The sequence below is a fragment of the Strongylocentrotus purpuratus genome, unplaced genomic scaffold (assembly GCF_000002235.5).
Source record: "Strongylocentrotus purpuratus isolate Spur 01 unplaced genomic scaffold, Spur_5.0 spur5_scaffold_13, whole genome shotgun sequence".
NCBI classification, from domain to species: Eukaryota; Metazoa; Echinodermata; class Echinoidea; order Camarodonta; family Strongylocentrotidae; genus Strongylocentrotus; species Strongylocentrotus purpuratus.
Window position 1 is genome coordinate 1,791,734 of NW_022145598.1, and position 20,537 is coordinate 1,812,270.

The 20,537-nt window shown below is 39.7% G+C and overlaps 1 protein-coding gene across 2 annotated transcripts in view; it reads left to right on the forward strand.

Annotated features, from left to right (window-relative positions):
• Positions 1-18,930, forward strand: part of LOC115922934 — a 71,071-nt gene extending 52,141 nt beyond the window's left edge. For both annotated transcript variants that reach the window (XM_030982682.1, XM_030982681.1), the window contains exons 6-15: positions 7,565-7,660; positions 8,155-8,261; positions 10,586-10,717; positions 12,855-12,946; positions 13,625-13,706; positions 14,121-14,183; positions 15,076-15,172; positions 15,680-15,760; positions 16,518-17,930; positions 18,516-18,930. In XM_030982682.1, coding sequence (XP_030838542.1) covers positions 7,565-7,660; positions 8,155-8,261; positions 10,586-10,717; positions 12,855-12,946; positions 13,625-13,706; positions 14,121-14,183; positions 15,076-15,172; positions 15,680-15,760; positions 16,518-17,930; positions 18,516-18,865 — 2,513 coding nt within the window. In that variant the 3' untranslated portion in view covers positions 18,866-18,930. The remainder of the gene's footprint in view (positions 1-7,564; positions 7,661-8,154; positions 8,262-10,585; positions 10,718-12,854; positions 12,947-13,624; positions 13,707-14,120; positions 14,184-15,075; positions 15,173-15,679; positions 15,761-16,517; positions 17,931-18,515) is intronic.
• The last annotated feature ends 1,607 nt before the right edge of the window (positions 18,931-20,537 follow it).

A 20,537-nucleotide genomic window follows, 5' to 3' on the forward strand; every position in this document is an offset into this window, starting at 1 on the left:
ATTTCAAGCTTACCGCTCATGATGGCGGTCTCCTGCATTTTCTTTAATTTATTTTTATTTTTTATTTTTTTTGATTGAAATTATATTTGTGTTTGTATGCATCTTATTCAATGTACTTAAAAATGTATAATTATGTGAAATGAAGAAATATTTGTTAATTTATGTATGTGATTATGTTTCATTTTGAAAACACAGAAATAAAAACAAACAAACAAAACAAACAAATATTTACAATATGAGGGCATTTTAATAGTAATCTCCAGTTTTGTGAAATTTGGTTTATATGATATTCTTCCTCATGGGAATAAAAAAAAGATGAAATTCCTCTCAGATTATTATTATCCTTGACCAGAACTCGGCCATCTCTCTTTAAAAAAATGAGGAAATACTTCACAATTTTAAATGCCCATTGTGACATTAACATTGAAACTGAAGACCACATCCTTTTCCTACGTACATACAATGAAGATACTTAAAAATTATGCCATCCATAAAATGAAATCAAAATATTTTTTCAATATGATGACGTCATTGAATTATCATGTAACAACCCACAATCTCAATGCACTATCTGAAGTTTATACTTCCTTCCTGCAAAGGCCATTGCATTGCCAATTGAATGACACGCATGTATATGTAACATACTGAATCGCTGTATACTATGCATGCATATTGTGTTTGTAGGCCTATATCTATTGTGAGAAAAAAAAGTATGTCTAACATGGCTATTTGTTTCGCTCAGACATAGTTTACAAAGAACATAAATAGAATACAAAATATGGATACATTTTGGGGATCTTTTGGGGATCTTTTGTTGTTGTATTTATTATTTGAATATATATTTATATATAGTGCATTAAGTGAATACTTCAGCATGCTTTATAATGGTATTATCACTACCTATGTTCATTGGATATCAAGACCGCAAACATGTACACCATCTCCACTCCTTTGGGGAGGAGCATTAAAACCCTTTTTTAGTAGCTTTTCAAAGATTTAATTCGCCCTTAGCCCTGGCTATGCATTTTTTTCTTCAAAATCTTAAGACCAGCATCAGGTTTTAATTGTAATAGTAGAACACAATTTTTAGTCTTGCTTAAATGGTATTGATTTGGAGGTAGGGTACATGATATATATATATATATAGGATACCTTTTAAGGCTGTAAAAGGCATGTGCACTGTCGGATCAAAGAGATTACTAAACGCTCTCTCTCTCTCTGTATTCCCACAAGCAGAGGTAAACCAGTCTGATAATAATGCACGTGTGTCTGGCCTGGCACCTATGGAGATGAGATAATTTGATCCCCTTGGGATTAAATAATTAATGAACGGTGATTTGCACGTACAAAACTCACCTGTCTGTACTCCTAATTAGCGCTAATCTGTCTCAAAGCCTATTCAGACTGGACGGCAAAATTCATGTGTAATTTGTATACCAGTAGGGTGTTATAAAGAATCATGATAATTATAACGGGAGCGTACGTGTATATGAGAAGGAATATTGTATCAAGAAACAATGTGTTAATATACTGGGTTTTAAGAGGTCAGTGGACTGTAAAATGACAGTTGAACACAATTCTGTAAAGCCTTGAGCTGAGCCTAGCCCTGTGAGTCTCTGGTTGAGTCAGGAGCAGCTATAGTGCAGAGCCTATGGGGTGCAGTAGACCAAGAGTCTTCATAGTCTCACTGCTCAGACACTATGTTTACTACTGACAAGGGTATATGTGCCTGCATGCACACTACTTGTTGTAATATATCAATGATTGTATTATTGTATGACTCAGATAAACATCCTTTCTGGTTGACCTTCAAGCATGAAATAATCTAAACTAAATGTACTTTCATTTCCTGGAATTATGAATTATGATATTATTTATATTTCTCTTGTCTGTACTCTACTGTATGGAATGAATTAGGACCGAAAATAGCTTTTTTCATTCATTTTGTATTCATTGCGGATTTCTTGCTATTATTTCCTTTTTTGTGTCACGCAATCATCGCAATGCTGTTATTATATTTTAAATAGATTTAACTTCATGTATACCGGTAGTCCTAAAGGCCTTGTTCAATTACGAAGTGGTAGACCGTGATGTTGTTTTAAAATGATTACATACCTATTACAGTGTAATATACTTTACATTTCTGTATTTGATAATACAGGGGGTGTTTCATAAAGCTGTTCGTAAAGTTACGCATGACTTTACAAACTACTTGTATACAAAAAGCCAAATGTGATGCTCAATCATTATTGATTATTATTTATTAAGTTGAACTGTGCAGATGTAGATTAACATTCTGATTATAACAACCATTTTTAATGCAAAGTATATTTTTTGCCATAATTTAATTGAGGTTATAGGAATATCAGAAAAAACTTTGGGCATCCTATCTGGCACTTCATATACAAGTCATTCGTAAAGTCATGCGTAACTTTACAAGCTCTTTATGAAACACCCCCCAGAGCTCAGTGAATATGTTTAGGACCTTTGTTGTGCATAGTATCCACTCATTTACACGTTAACAAACATGACATATGTGGCGGCTGGTTTACCCGGCATTTCTGAAGAAAACCTTCACCCTCGTGAAAAAGTTTGTTGACCTCAAGGTTGAGGATCGTCGAGGGTATGACATTTCCAACTCATGAATCATTCATGTAGATAACACATTCAGATAGCAGAGTTAAAATTGAAATTGAAATCGATATAAGAGACATCTTAAAGCCCACTTAGTCCTGATGGAACCTGGCCAGATGGAATACAGAATCAGTGGGAGGATATACCTTTGAGGGGCTTGCTCCCTCCCACCCCTCTCCCAGAGATCGAGGGTTGTCCCATGACAGAGCAACTTCTACATGTCAGCAGCCGGTTGGAATGCAGTATCACTATCAAAGGCTATCATCATAAGTGAAATGGTCTGATGACTGAGCTCTGTATGCTACTATGCTGGTCATCATGCCACTCAAGAACAAAGAAGCATATCTTAGACGATCATTTAAAGCCTATCTGCACTAGTTGGCCAGGAGGGATTGGACGTCCCTGCATGGTAACTGGCAGGTGGTTATCTCATCAAATCAGCTCTCGATTAACATACAAAAAAGGGCATCATGGGAGATCAACGGGTACCGCTTAGGCATTGTTGTCTATAGAGGGCGCAAGTAGCTACAAGTAGTGCAGTCCCGCTTTAAAGATTTCATTCAGTTCTAACCTGTTACATCAGTAAACACAGCATAAAATGCTGTTAGAGATATCAAATCTTATAAATACTGTATTTCAACATTTGTACTTCTTTTGTTTTTGGTGCACATGCAAAGAGTGGCTACATGTACAATTTCACTTCACCTTCAACATTTATGTTGAGATAACTGTGATGTGCTGGCCATGACAAGGAAAGTGTTTTATTTTATCAATATCAAAAGATTGTCAAAAGTTTGCATCTTCTGATATTTAGCTGAGAGGTTTTAATTCTTATGACATTATGTCCAAGGAAAAAGAGCATGCCATACATTTCCAATTGATATTTAGAGTATACCAATTTCACACAATCCATTTCATCCCAGTATAGCTTCCTGAGTAAGCTGCCAAAGGGATTACCCAACCAAGTACCAAATGATAAACTAAAAATGAAAACTTTTCTGAATGGATATGATTTGGAAAAGTAACATCCAATTGGTTCCGATTTATGCAATATGACGTTGCTTTTATTTCACAAAGAAAATGCCAAATTTCTGGTAATGCTCATTGTAACAGGGGTTGACTGTAATTCCCAGGTACTAGCTAGCACCCCCATCCAGGGCAGTGGATATACTCAGACTGCTGGGTAGAGAGAGAGGGGGTAGAATGACTGAATAGCTAGCTAGCTAGCTAGTCAGCCCGCCTGCGCCTGTGGAGAGAGATTGAATCCAAAATCAGCAATCCAGGGTCAGAAATGAAATTATGCGCGGGGAGCACCTGGGTTTTTTTTCTTCTCACCTCCAATGATTTTCAGAAAATGGCAGATCATTTTTATATCCTGGTGTGTTAAAGCATCAGGGAGCAAGCAGCTATTAGTAACTGTTGCAAGTTGTCACAGACAAATATACATGGAGGTCCCAGTCTCATCTTTCTATTGATTCCCTGTATGTTTTGTTCATGTTTTATAGCCATGAAGGCCTACACTTTTAAGTACATGTAAATTTATTTGATCTAGATTGATGATTCATTTCTCTATCAGGGTGCATGGTCTAAAAGCAAAGATTCAACATGTAAAATTGGAACGTGGGAGGAACTGATGTATTGTATGCAAAGCACAAGGTCCCTTGTGGCCAGGCTCTGTTTAGATGCACTCTGCTGCAATCTGAAACATATTTTAAGACTATAATATCATGAATAATTTTGGTTGAGATTCAATATTATCCTGTCGCTGATTATCAAATCTGTCAAATCAAAATTGAAAGCCGTCGCTGATTGTCAAACCTGAAAATCGAAATTCAAAACCGTCGCTGTTTAATGTTGACTCCCTTTGTGGACCATGCAACCTGCTGTATGCAAATGTTTGTCTTATAATATGGCAAGCTGACGTTAGTTCTGGCAGTATGATGCTTCCGGACTTTGTTTTGTCAAAGAAATGAAGAAATGGGATTAGTGCTTGTATTGCTTTGGGGTTTTAGATCAGGGCCCCATATAACACAAAGGTTTGGGAAGATCAGCTGCACATTTGAAAGAATGAGTCTGATTGGTTGATGGTCAGCCTTGTTAACAGTATGTTCATACAACGAGTATCTTGATTGGCCATTGCCATCTTGCAATTGATTGGGAATGGATTGCACAATATTGTGTTGGCTCAATGCAAGATGAAATTTACAAATTTCATAAGGTCAGACATCACAGGAGCAGGTGTCATTAAATTGTATCATTTTCTCTCTCTCTCTCTCTCTCTCATGTGCTGCCTGTATGAAACATCTTCTTTGATAATTATTTAGGCCAATATGTCTATCTCCCAACAAACCCTTCTCTTGAATCTTCCTAATTATGAATAAAATGTGGGTGATTTTTAAATTTTTGTTTGTACATTCTTTATCCTTCAAAAGTATACAAAGTGATTAGGCCTACATTGTAATATTTGAGTGTTGTCCTCGTAATGTACTTTAATTTGAGGGTATTCAACTTTCAGTCTCTTCACTTGAAGTGGAGTAGGGTTCCCCTGAAATTGTATCGAAAGGCTAGGCTAGGAGACGTTCTAGAGTAATACACGGGGGAGGGGCTTTTATGGGGCTTAGAGCTCTTGCATTCTTTTTATGTATGTGCCTCACTTGAATTCATTTATAGTCATGAAAAGTTGGGGGAAGGGGGTCTCAAAGAAATTTTTGAGGGGTTTGAGCCCCCAGGCCCACTTATGTAACGGAACGCTACTGATAACATGTGACAGTTAATATTGAAAAAAGAAAATGTTAAGACAGAGCTGAGTAAAGCAGATGTCGAAGTCTGAAGTTGACTTGGGTTGACATATGACTCTGTATCGAGGGGTTGGGCAAGGAGATCGAGCTTCAGAACGTTGGATTACCTGTGAAAGTTGTTTTGAGGAAAGCCAGAACTGAGTTAGGCAGATGTCAAAGGAAGTCACAAGCTGCGGGAGGAAATGACCCCAAGGTTGGTCCTGATCCGTGGAACTTCCTTAGTTCAACCGGCTGTGACACTCAGAGAGGGAGGGTTGTGGGAATGGTCAATCCAACAGCCATCTGGCTGATGAGTTCTGGTTCTAACGTAGAGGGGGCTGTTGTGGTGGCGACTCCTCCAGGGAAACGGTGGGTTGGGAGTTTGAGGGCAGGATGATTTATTTTTTGGTGTGGAGGTTTGGGTGGCTAAATGGGGGGGGGGGGGGAGGAAGAGGTGATGATGAGAAGGAGGAGGTGAGGAAAGAGAAAGAGGATGTTGACGATGGTAGTGGTGATGAGGAGGAGGAGGAGGAAAAGGATGAGGAGGAGGAGGATGTTGATGATGATAGTGGTGGTGATGATGAGAAGGAGGAGGTGAGGGAAGAGAAAGAGGATGTTGATGATGGTAGTGGTGATGAGGAGGAGGAGGAGGAAAAGGATGAGGAGGAGGAGGATGTTGATGATGATAGTGGTGGTGATGATGAGAAGGAGGAGGTGAGGGAAGAGAAAGAGGATGTTGATGATGGTAGTGGTGGAGATGAGGAGGAGGAGGAGGAGGAAGGGGACGAGAAGGATGAGGAGGAGGAGGATGTTGATGATGATAGTGGTGGTGATGATGAGAAGGAGGAGGTGAGGGAAGAGAAAGAGGATGTTGATGATGGTAGTGGTGGAGATGAGGAGGAGGAGGAGGAGGAAGGGGACAAGAAGGATGAGGAGGAGGAGGATGTTGATGATGATAGTGGTGATGATGAGGAGGAGGAGGAAGGGAAGGAGGAGGAGAAGGATGACTGATAAACTGTGATGTTGTGAAAGAGTAGGAGAAGGTATATGAAGGAAATGGAACGATGAGGAGGATAGTAGTTATGATGAAGATGATGACAAGGATGACTGTTGTTGTAAAATCACACATTGCAACAGAAAGAGTTTGAGTTTAGAGGCTTGGATGATGATCCTGTGCTGTAGGGCAGGCAGGTAATTCATCCCTGAAGCTCCCTGAACAACAGTGAGTTTGTCACAAGAATGGCCTACACCAACAGGCATCTGCCAGGTGAGCCCTGCTCCTACCCAGGTGATGATCGTTTCCATAGCGACCCATCCTGAATGCAAGACAGTTGACACGTCTAGCATTTCCTAGAGAGAAAGAGCGCAAGCTGGTTATTCTGGAGAGGAAGAGTAGAGACGGGGAGTGAGACGTCAGTGATGATATCAGAGAATACAAAGAGGAAATTAGTCATGGTGTGTGCGAGTAGGATAATATTATGAACGAGGATGATGGTATCGCTGACGATGATGATGATGATTAATCGATTACTAAGAGGATGTTGAAGACATTGATGATGGTACTGCAAGTAGATCATATTGATGTTGACATTAAAAGCCCCTGGGTGATCCTATCTGCAATGATATTTGCAATGACCTCTGGGACAGAATTCCTGTAAATAATGATGAGATGATTGATGATTTCTAGATGATAGAATAGACATGATGTTAATAAATGACATTGATAAGGATGATGTTTATGACATTTAACAGTTATGGCAAGAACAAAAATGGTCACCAATAACTAAATGACCGTTGTAATGTCAATGATTACAAAGAAGTAATAAACGTTACATGGATGTCGTAAAACAAAAGGAATTTCAACAGGAATGATTTTCAGATGTCTATCTCACAGATTTTCTTGCTATTGATCAAAATCTTGCAAGTTGTCTTTAAAATTTGATGCAGTGAAGAAAACTGACATGGACTATGTGGAGCACTAAGAGATTAAGCACTGGTGAAAAAAAGACTTCAAACTATATGAAAATGATGGCATAGAAATTTCAACAGAAAAAGAGATAAGAGCTCCTGTGTAACTATAATAATAATAATAATAATAATAATAAAATAATATATGATGGCTAATCTTGTGTTTATCTTTCCTCTGTTTTCAGGCCACTCATTAAAGATGGTTCTCTTTCATTTGTTTGAGCAATACGGCCTGACCAGACACTTCAAGCTGGACGGCTGTAAGCTCATGAAGAGTTTTGGTAAGTATACCGCCCTCTCCATCTAATCAGTAAACCAATCACCAAGATCCATTTCTACTCTGTGCGCTGGAGTGCCATATTGCAATCCCTGTATGATTTTCATTTTCATTGATATAAATAAGTGTAAGGATGAAGGTATATCATTATTACAAATATGTGTAAGGGGATCAGTGCTTAGTCCGCCATTTGTTAACATGTATCGACTTGACCCTGTTAAATTGTGTTATACCCAAACATTAATTGTTTTAGGTAAGGGGACCATTTTACATGAACCTGGATTAGCATTGTGCAGGTGCCGATCGTTTATTGTCTTGGATTATCTTATTCAAGTGGGGAGTTCTTTTGAATTTGGTCAGATTGTATTATGATCATGCCATACATGTACGTGTGCGTGTACATTCAAATCAACTTATTGTATTAAACATACATGTCTAGCTTGTTTATCAAGTGAGTCTTGACTATTTTGCTTTAAAAATTCTCTTTCTTTTTCACAGAATTGATTGAGGAAGCATACTACAATAAAAGCAAGAACCCGTACCACAATTCTATGCATGCAGCAGATGTTTGCCAAGCTATGCACTGCTATCTACAGGAAGAGAAGGTAAGAATCCCACTGTTAGGATGATGAGGAGGAGGAGGAGGAAGAGGAGGAGGATGGTGATGATGACCATGATGGTGGTGATGGTGGTGGTGGGGGTAGTCTTGATGGTTATGATGGTTATGATGAAGTACAATTCTATGTATGCAGCAGAGATGTATTGTTTTCTATAAGATGAGAAGATAAGAATCATACTCCTGATATCATTATGATGATGATGAAGAGGAGGAGGAGGAGGAGGAAGAGCATGATGATGATGATAATGGATTGATGATGAGGAGGAGGAGGAAGAAGTAAGGATTTTAGTGCCAATCCTCTTCCGTACTCCAAAAATGTGTTGGAAGCTTTGGGTTGCTAAGTTTCTACCATCATATTGTTGAAGCAAACACAAAAGCAGACACATAATCTTCTTCATTAACATCCTCATCACTAGTATCATCATCAACATCATGGCTTTCATCTGGTCTGATGAAAAAAAAGCATCTCATAGCTAGTGATGATATTGATGATGCTCTCTTGTTCATCTCTCTCTGGTTCATCAGAGTTCTTCGTGGGCACACATGAAGATTAACTAAAAGTAAAGTAAGGTGAAAAGCACTCGAGGTGTTGAGAGAGATTACTGCAATAAGACGTGTGGTGACCCTCCGTTTCCTAATGAGTATATGGATCATTTGGAAACAAGAGACGGCTTTATCCGCCATCAGAGCAGCTTTGATGTTTTTCAGCTCCGTCTAATCCTGCCAAATCTAGAACATCCAATTTGCTAGTTTGCCTGGAGATATTTTTCTGTGATATCTGGATTGTATCTTCCATCTCCCATCTCTCTCTCCCTCTCTCTGACCATCTCTTGCTCTCACTCGCTCTCTCTCTCTGTCTCTCTGTCTCTTTCTCTCTCTGTCTCTCTCTGTCTCTCTCTCCATCTCTCTCTCTCTCTCTCTCTGCCTCTCTGTCTGTTTCCCTCCCTCTCTCTCTGTCTCTCTGTCTCTTTCTCTCTCCATCTCTCTCTCACTCTCTCTCTCTCTCTCTGCCTCTCTGTCTGTTTCCCTCCTTCTCTCTGTGTCTCTCTGTGTCTCTCTCTGTCCGTCATTCTTTCCTCACTTTCTACCTGTATTTTGTGTTTTGCCTCTCTCCTCGCTACTCAAGCGGCGTCTTGTTTTTGTAATGAGAATCTACCTGATGACCGTGAATCATGGATGGTGATTTGAAGGCACGTGGTTGGGTTGGGAAGACCCTCTTGACTCACATCCCTTATTGTATTTGATCTGCGAGACTCGGCTGTCATCAAAGATCTCCTCTTGCTCAGTGATGAGATGGGCGTGGGAGGGTGGGAAGGGTGGGTCAAGATGGGTGAGGGCAGGGGGAGGGCGAGGGGAGAGGGCAGGGGGAGGGCGAGGGGAGAGGGCAGGGGGTGAGGGCAGGGGGGCAGGGGGAGATGGGTCTACAAGGGGAGGGTCCTCTTATTGCACTTGATCCATGAGACTTGGCTCTCTTCATGTATCTCCGCTTGCCCAGTGATAAGATGGGTAAAGGGTGAGTGGGTGATGATGGTGATCATGGGAGGGGGTAAGGAAAATGGAAGGCAGTACTGGGAAGGGGATTAAAAGGGGCACGGGAGGGGTGGGTAAGGATGGTTAAGCAAGATTCCCTCAACTAAGATCACATATAACAATAATATAGTAGGTTCTTGTATAGCACTCATGTCCGTCAAACTTGACACTCCTGACGCTCCACATTTATTACCCCCGCATTAGAATGGCTGCCATTGCGGTGCTCTAGCACCTCAAGGAATTAATTCCTGCCAGGAACCCATTTACCTCACCTAGAATAATGTAGATTAATGTAGATTAATATCTTGCCAAAGGAAGTGCAGTTGCATTGATTTGAACCCCATACCCTGTGATTCACTGTCCGGCTACTCATCCACTAGACCATATTACCTCCATATCAATTAAACACTCTGCTGTGTTTCATCGAAACCCTGGTGGTGATGGGCAGTATAAAAATAAGCTAATACAATGTTAAGTAATCTATCATCCCCCTGGGCTACATTCTCCTTAAATCCCCTCATTCTATACTCTTCTCTATTTGTTCCGTCGGTCGAGTCTTCTTCCCTTTACCTTTACGTTGTATGTAATTTGTAGTACAGGGGGTATGTATTATTAATTTATTCATCCTTTTTATGCATTTGATATATGATATGAATGTATTTGAATTATAAATTGTGTATAAGTGGTTTAATTTTATGTCATATGATTCACCTGGATGGAAAGTTTCTTCTTTTGTTTTGGAAGAAGACATTAAATCATCTATTCTATTCTATCTTTTAGTTGCGAGAAGCCTTGAAACCAATAGAGATCATGGGGGCGCTGTTAGGGTCAGCCATGCATGACCTAGATCATCCTGGCGTAAATCAGAAGTACCTCATCAACTCCAAACACCATCTCGCTGAGCTCTACCAGGTCAGTTACTCTCCTTTTACTAATCTTAATCCTAATCCTTAAGTGTAGTCCCACACATGCTCTTCTGACGATTGTTTGGCCATCACTACCCTACACTAACCACATTCATATCTCCAACTCTGAACCAAAGGTTATACCTACTATGTAACCCTATCCCTACACTTCACATAAAACCCTATCACAACCCCTACCTTAACCTAATATTTTTGATAAACATACAATAGGGAAAATGAGAGTATGAAAAACCCTAAGACTTAACCTAACCTGAAACCCTATAACAACCATGACCCGAACCTTATAGATTTGACAAAAAGAAAGCCTGTAGCAAATGATCCCTGAGTAAATGTCAATACACCATTTAACATATACAATCAAACCTGCTCTAGCAGCCACCTGTCTATAATGGTCACCTATATTGCCTCCCTCTAGAAGGAAATGTGTGTTGAAGAACCTGTCCAGAAAGGCCACCTGTCTCTGTATAGTGACCACTTATCATGTTTCCCTTGAGAGGCCTTAAAGATACTATGTCCCTTTTGCAGCCAACCTCAAATTCTGTAGAACTTTGCAGGAATTATGAATATGTCATGTATGTCCTATCTGTGAAATTTAAACGTTAGCAGTGTCCTTATATTCAAATTATGCAAGGAAACCCGTTTACTTGCTAGACTTCACTGTCAGACACTATTGTCAGTATTGAGTGACTGACTGGCTTTTTCTTCTTCTTTGGTAATAACATACATAAAATGAGCTGTAAAGGATTTGTCTACATCAATAAACCACTTCTCGTAATGGCCAAAATTAAACTGATTGAATCTTTGCGCAGCATAAAACGTACAACCATGCGGTACAACGGTCTGAAAATCAAGACTATTACTTATTGACTCTATAGCTCCTAAGTCGATTTGACAACTAATAGTCGTTATTTTCCCACTTAAAGACATTTTCAAGCCCCATTTTTTTAAGGGGAGTTCTAAATTAGTATTATCTTTCAAATGCCATTGGAATGTAACCTTTTCATTTTTTGGCCTGCAAAAGGGACAGAGTACCTTTAATGGACAGATTTGACTGTCTTTTCTTTTTTCTTGTCAGATATAATTAAAGTTTTCATTCCATCAATTGCTTTATCGTTGAGCTTGTATATTAATCAGGTTTCTGTTTCTGGTAGAGAGGACCAGTATACCGGTAATAGAAATTCCCAAGCCAACTCCCAATCTTCCCCTGATGATCATAACAAATATGATGTTATGATGTATACTTCCCTATTAAAGTTTACTTTCTTTTTGTGAAGGTTACTATGTTTACTCAGCATGAAGGAAATGATGTGGCAAAATAATAAATTTGCAGTTTCATATGCCTTGGCTTCACATGACTGTATGTATTGCCCTCTTCAAAAGGCAGTGGCTCTCGTAGCATTCAGGCATATACCAGGCTTCATCCTCGCTGCTATTACATTGCCCATCGTTATACAGCACTGAATGATTCAAATGGAAGTCATTCCTATGAAGTATCCATTTTCTACACCTGGGTTGAGACAGATAGATGTATATAAAATGCCTGATTTATGGCAGTACACATTAAAGCTAGAATGCTCAGTCTTGTCAATAAAAAGCAGTGAAATTCATATACTATGCTGAAATGAAGGGAATTTATATTTTTTAATTTTACCTGACAAGTAAGAATGAAAGTACAGTCATACCTGTTTATCATGGCTACCCAATGAAAACATGATAAGTGGCCACTTTAGACAGGTGGCCTTTCTGGACAGGTTCTTCAACACACATTTCCTTCTAGAGGGGGCAATTACATGGGGTACCACTATAGACAGGTGGCCATTATATAGAGGTGGCTGCTAAAGCAGGTTTGACAGTATATGCTCAAAGATGAGCATTTTTCGGTTAATAAAGATTTATTTACAATCTGTTGTATGAAAAGTCACCATGAAAAGTGTCATGAGTCACAAGAGTCACATGAAGGCATTTATAATGGTAGGTAATTGGTCTTTGATTATGCAACTGTGCGAGAATTTGTCTTTGACAAATGACATTGATATAAAAAATGACATATGACATCATAATCGTTTTGTTTTATTATCAAGTGTCACATTCTAATTTTTCGCTCTCCATGTGTTTTGTTTTAGAATTCCTCAATTCTTGAGAACCATCACTGGCGGGTGGGCATCTCAGTTCTCACAGAAACAGGCCTTCTAGACCATCTACCCCCTGAACAATGGTAAGTCACTTCCCATTGGCTGATTCAGAAGTTGTTCTTAACTTTTTACCAATCAGGGGGGTGTTTCACAAAGATCCTAAGTCGAACTTAAATCTAAGTTGGACTTGAACATTATAGAGAGCAATTTGTAGCCTTAAAATAAAGTATATTCTATTGCAAAATTTCAAGTATTTTAGACTTTTCATTAATTTCACATCAAGAACATGAAATCTCCTTGATAATAGAAAATATGAATTATTTAAATCAACATTTTATGCATTTTAAAATAACGTCTACAAAATATTTCAAAGATGCTAACGGCTTTCCATAATTCTTAGGTCCAAATTAGAGATAAGTTCAACTTAGGATCTTTGTGAAACACCCCCCAGGAGCGTTTCTACATAAATAATGTTTTATCAATTGAAAACTTGTAGGTTTAGTTCACATACTGAACGACTTCAGCATCAGTTTCATTTTTTGCAATGGTATGCCTTTTCCGAAAATTCCTTTACCGTAATCTCTCTTATTTGAACTCCTAGTCCGATAGAAATTACCTCTTATTTCAATTGAAATTACCTGTTATTTCAATTGAAATTACCTGCTAAGTACATTATGAGCATTTTAGAATAGCCTCCCCTCTTAAAAATCAAGCAAGTCATAAGTGTCTCATGATTGAACTTCTCTTATCTCTCCACACAGGAAAATGTTTGTGGATCATATACGATCGCTTATCCTGGCGACTGATATTGCCAGGCAACAAGAGTTCCTTTCTGAATTTCAGGTGAGTTGATTTCTACTGACTTCTCAATCTCAGAGCATTCCCCAAAGGAAGCCATTGTTGCAATGCATTCCAAAAACAGCTATTTTAAAGATAAACAGTTCACCTGAAACAAGGTATTGTAGTTTAAAGTCAAACTGATCATAATTTTACGGCCTTCATTTCTTTTCACATTGGTAAAGAGTTGGTGCCACATTAACATTTGACTTGTTCATTTTCAATATCATTTCTCATTTCGAGAGTACTGTATCTGTCTGCAGTCCATTTAACCAAACTACATTCACCAATCACTTTCTTTTAGTTTTCTGATTATTACTTTGATGTTTGCTATACATGCTGTTGGGAAAAGGGTCCACCATTTTGTGCTTTGATATGGAAAAAGAAAGTTATTTATGATTCTTTTTTTCTTTTCTACAGAATATACTAGAAAGGAGTGACCTGAATCTTAAGAGTCATGAAACTAGGAAATTTATCTTACAAGTAAGTTAACATGGCGATCTACAAAGGTCATGTAGGTAATGATGATATTTGTGGTGATGGTGGTGGTGGTGATGAAAATGATGATGATGATGATGATGACGACGATGATGATGATGATGATGATGATGATGATGATGATGATGATGATGATGATGACGATGATGATGATGACGATGATGATGGTGATGATGATGATGATGGTGGTGGTGATGATGGTGATGATGGTGGTGGTGATGATGGTGATGGTGATGATGATGATGATGATGATGATGATGATGATGGTGGTGGTGGTGATGGTGATGATGATGATGATGATGATGATGATGATAGTGATGGTGATGATGATGATAGTGATGATGATGATGATGATAGTGATGATGGTGGTGGTAATGATGTTGATGGTGATGATGATGATGATGATGATGATGATGATGATGGTGGTGGTGATGGTGATGATGATGATGATGATGATGATGATGATGATGATAGTGATGGTGATGATGATGATAGTGATGATGATGATGATGATGATAGTGATGGTGATGATGATGATAGTGATGATGGTGGTGATGATGATGATGATGGTGATGATGTTGATGGTGATGATGATGATGATGATGATGATAGTGATGGTGATGATGATGATAGTGATGATGATGATGGTGATGATGACGGTGATGATGATGATGGTGATGATGATGATGATGATAGTGATGGTGATGGTGATGATGATAGTGATGATGATGATGGTGAATCTTAATACATTGTACTAAATTATAGAAAAGTAGGATTTATCCATCAACTTCAATATAGGTACTTCCTTTTTTTGTCATTCAGATAGATTCTTCATCACTCATTAACTCTCTCTCTCTCTCTCTCATCCCTGCTTTAGATTGCTCTGAAGTGTGCTGATATCTGTAACCCCTGCCGACCATGGCAGATCACTGAGAAGTGGGGCAATGTGGTGTCCGAAGAGTTCTTCAGACAAGGTAAGAGCTAGCATGAACAGCGCCCTCTGAGTCTTGATTCACTGGTCAGAAGGACGAGTGAACCACTGCCCCAAATGTGCATGTCCAAATGAATTTACAGAACTTGAATTTGATGTTGAACGTTGAACAATTTTTTAAAAAAAATTTGTGTCTAGATGAACGATTGAAAATTCAACCATGATATTGAACTTTTCTCATGATATTTAAGTTGGATACATGCCTTGTAAACTTGCTTGCACCGTGATGGATAAAATGATAGAACTTGATTCCTTGTTTCCCAGACCTCTTTGATAATCCACTTTAATTACAAAAGCACTGTGATACTCCCATCTGTGAAGGATTCAAAACATAATCAAAGATGTTTCAAAATGTTAAGCAAGTTCCCACTGGCCTGACCTCAACTTAAGAGGAAGCAAACACCTTCAAAAACTTTCCTTTTTTTTAATATTTCTTTTTTTAAATAAAAATGGTGTAAAATTATTGTTGATCTCCTTGTACTCCTGATAGGTGACAGAGAAAAGGCTGATGACCTGCCAATCTCCATGAACTGCAATCGACACACAACAACAATTCCACAGATACAATGCGGTAAGTTTGATTGGATTCTATTCTCCCAAGGGTGTCTTGATCCTTTACAGGCTCCGGTCCACCAATGGCACAAACGTTGGACGGCCACAGTGAGCTTTTGTCATAAGTACAGGGTGGCTACCTTCATAGACACCTGTATCATTCACTTTAAATGAATATGGCAGTTCAGGGTTTGCATCCTAGTGATTTAAGAGCTCATGAAACTGAAAAATTCTACGATTGATGTTGATGTCCTCATACCAATGAGCATAAAATGCTCATACCAATGAGCATTTTAACCTTCACAAATTTGATATTCCACTGTCAGCTAGAAAGAAGATAAGGCATGATCTCATTGGTTGGTTAAATTGAATGAATTACTGGTTCCTCTCAACAATGGGTTAAGTTTCTCAATTCTACAAGTTATTTTGATGTCCCAATATTTTCATGCAATTCTTACAGTTACATTTAGCAACTGAATTATTCATATCCCTTAAATGTCAATGTGATGTGTTTTTGTGTTTTTCATAACTCAAAAATGAAAGGTGAACTGGTTGTATTAGGGCCTTTGTTGAATACTTCTAGATGTAAGCTTTAATTTAATCACATCCTCAAGAAACTTATATGGGGACAATTGAATTTGTTTACATACTTTAAAAATTACATAACTTGGTATGGGTATATGAATAATTATATGGGACACATTTTAATGTTGACTACATGGGGATTCCTCTTGGCAAGAGTTTAATTGTGTTGTTTTTTTGTGTTTGCCTTGCAGGGTTCATAGGCTTTGTGGTTGAGCCTCTGTTCAAGAATTGGGCTCGCTTCATGCCCTCGGCCCTCTCCCAGTCAATGCTTCATAACATGAGGGAGAACAAGAAGGTTTGGACGGGAAAGAGAGAGAAAGAGCAGGCAGCTAGCTCAGCCCAAGCCACAGCCCAAGTCCCAGCCCAAGCCACAGCCAAACCAAACAGTGCAATTCAAAGTTCCTTGAGTGAGACGAAGAACTGTCAAGCAGAAGAGAAGGTAACGGAAAGCTCGGTGAAGAGCGCAGATCTTAGAGAACCTGAGCCCAAGACCTTGAAGCTCAGTCCGGCAGCAGAGGAGAAAGTAACAAGTAAAGCAATGGAGAGTGGGAATGTATCACTCACTGGGAAACACAAACATAGTGCAATGCGGGAACCTCGTCACATGGTCCAGGTGCATGCGCATCAGGGACAAGAACGCCCTCACTCTGCAGTGCTTTCACCACCAACGCATCGTGCTCTGAACGTGCACAGAGCGGTCGATGTGACGCTATCAGACTCAAACACAATGGGTGTTCATTCTCACAGCGCAGACAATCTACGTAGTGCCAGCTCGACCACCGCTGTCTCGATGCATTCAGCGTTGGAGGCGAAGCAGAGAGACATTAGGTCACCTAAGGTCAACAAGCGTGTCAAAAGTGCAACGGAGAACATGCTGCAACCTTTTAGTTTACGACTGTCACGCTCTCCGAACACGTTAAGAAAGGAGCTACACTTTGAAGACCCATGGAAAAAGATTGAAAAGTCACCAAAAAGCCCCGTACAAAGCCCGCCACCGTGCATCGAATCGCCTTTACTCCAACGTGCCAGTCACCCCCTCAAAATTAGCCACACATCGCCGGGATTATCGGACAGTAGTGTACGCAATGTGGACACTCATGGCAATAACGCAATAACAAAGCCAGGACACGGCTTCAACAACAACCTGGATTTCTCTATGCCTGTGGATGTGAGATCCACATCGCTTCATCATAACATGTCGCACAACAAGCAGCACGACGGCTCTGAGCCTCTATACTGGCAGGAGAGAGGTCTGCTCATGTACTCTGAACAGAATAGCGTTCCTCAAGGCAACTCCAAGCACTTTATGAAAGCTGCTACGTCGCCCTCTAGCTCGCACCGCCACACCACCAGCAGCAGCAGCATGTTAGAACATAGAACTAAAGCCACACCCTCAAGTCTCTTGGTGAGACCTACGGAAGGGAGAGGGGCTTCCCCCTCGCTGACCCCTTCCACTTCACAGCATGCTAGGATAGAAGGGTATTCATCATCTCTCTTGGTACCTAGTGATTCATCAGGGAAGGATAGACCGAGGGAGAAAGGATCACCATTCATCAGGAAACGCATTGTGGAGAATAAAAGAAAGAAAGACTTGCAAGTGCCAGGTAGGTTCATGTTATGTCAGTCTCAGGTTATGTCACGTTCTAAAGGACATTGTCGGCTTGTCAAGTCAAGGCCCTTTTTTTCACTGTAACAGGGCCAAATAAAGTCTAAAGTCTAGAGGTGTACACAGTACAAGTAAAACACTCTTGGGAGCAAAGGCTCCATGTCTGTAGCTGACACTTCATTTTTACAACTTATTGACTGCAGTGGTGATTTGTTTTATATTGAGACAAGTTTCATTCAATGATAATAATTATGCTAACGATTTTCAATTGGATTATTTAATTTTCTTTCTTTATATGGTAGGAACATTCTATATTTGATGTGATTTTTTGTAAAGACCATATTCCCTCATCTCAATATGCTCTACACACTACACCGGGTAGGATTCATTCCTTGAATGCACTGAGCGCTACTGGTGCCGTAGCTAAAGCCGGGGTAATAATATCCAAAATCCTTTGGAAGCACAGAGACATTGTATCGAAATGTGATTTGCACTATACAAGAAAGGCATATTATTTTTGATATTACACTAATCATAGAGTTTCAATGATTCATAGCATACTCATATTTGATTTTGTTTGCAGTAATCAGTTCTGGGAGTCTATCACCACGGGTGCCGCCGAGAGGCATGCTGAACATCTACGCTCCTACATCACCTCCCGCGGACCACACCCCTACGTCCCCATCGGCCTACTCCGTACCCTCCGCCCTGAGCCCCCTACTCCAGGACTTCACCAGTAATCAACTAGCCTCCATCGCCCGCCGCAGGCAACACATGCAGGAGGGGGACCAACCCTCCCCCTCCTCCTCCACCGCCTCCATGGGCATCGCCCCTCTTGGGGACCGGAGTCCACGGCTGCAGCGCCACAGGGGGGAGCCCAAGTCGGGTCAGAGCACTAGCAGCACCCATGACAGTACCGACCTCTCCAGGTGATCGCTGATGATTGGTAGAGAGCGCCGACACCCCCCCCCCCCCCCCCCCACTCTTCATTTATTTTATGTCCTTAGAGGGTTTCGAAGTTCCTAGTGCCAAAAATAATGTAGGAGAATGTGATGAGTTGAGGTATACAGCTCATTATATAAACGACCGAACCAACTCGGTTTATAGGGATGTAGCAAATATCGGCAGGCTTTGGGATTGGATCACCATTTCTTATCAGGTTCACGTCGTCAAGATTGTTTTATATGGAGGACTGTTCCTGTATTGTATTTAAGTGGGGTACAATAGGAGGAGATGGCTTAGCCTGTGCTATAAGAGAAGGAAGGTATCTTACATGTGGCAAGATGTTGCTTCCTGTTTGACAGTCAGCCTGTATATAAAGACTACATGTACACAAGACAGGTAGCAAAGAGAGCCTGGTTCATTGCTCGTCACATACCAGTGGTCTTTATTTACAAGCTCATTTTGATTTAGATTTGAGCAGTTATTACACCAACTCCATGCCGTGTGCATTAATTCCAACCTAATTTCTGAGAGGTTTGCAATTTGTTTGGACAAGAATTGCATAGTTTATCATCCTTCATGGACCTTCATTTTAAAGTTATACTCATCAAGGATTTTCTCTACCAAATGAGTAAAATGAATGAAGCATTATGGGTCAAAAATTGTGCTTGAACGTTCATTTATAGACTTGGGTGCTCAGAAGCTGACAAGTCATGTAGTCTTTATATACAGGAGGTTTGTTGGTTAGTTTATGACTGGATGATGCATGTTTTGTTTTGTATGTTTTTGTGGCGTGCGGGTCAACCACGAGTCTGAAGAAGGATTGGTTTGTTCAGAATTTGTTGAATTTGTTTATTATCCATGAAATATTGTTTGATGTTAGCTAAAATGTAAAGTGAACTTCTTGTTTTCATCTTTAAAGGAAGGAGTGTTGAGACACAGGAAGAAGAGAAAAAACATGTTAGTTTGGTCGTCAAAGTTGGATTAATGTGCCTGTTTAACTATAGAGATAAGTGATAAATATGTGACCGAGTTTGACTGTATTAAAGCGACTAGTATTGTGCCGTGTTTTCAGTGTGTTCAATTTTAATGTGTGAGATAGGTAGCAGAGATTAGAGGTGGTTGAGAGGTTTGCTGAGAATGCTATCCCATAAAAGGGAAAGTAAAGATGTACAGTATTTGAATTTGCAAAAGAAGAAATGATAACATTCTGACCCTTGGTAGGATTTACATGAATGTGTCAGAGCAATGCTAGACTGAGATGTAAATGATCTGAACATTGCAATAACAACAATGGTTGAAATTGAAGAAGGTTTTGATCGGGTCAGTTAATTTATTGATACTTTAAGTTTGTAACGCCACAGAGCATACATCCACCTTTGTTATTATCATATCTCCAAGTCATTTATATTAAACTGGCTTGTATGTATGTGTGTTCTCAGGAGCACGTTTTTTCAGGGAACCTTCGCATTGTTGTCTGAATTAATTGACAAGTGCTAGAATTTCAGACTTGCTGCAGCTAGCACAAAGCCCATATTTTCACTTTGCAAGCATTGGACTTGTGTCTTTTGAAGATTGAAATTAACATATATGTGACAAGAATGGGTATTAGAGAAGTATAAGTTTAGTGTAAAAACAGTATGATTGTTTATTAGTCACTGGC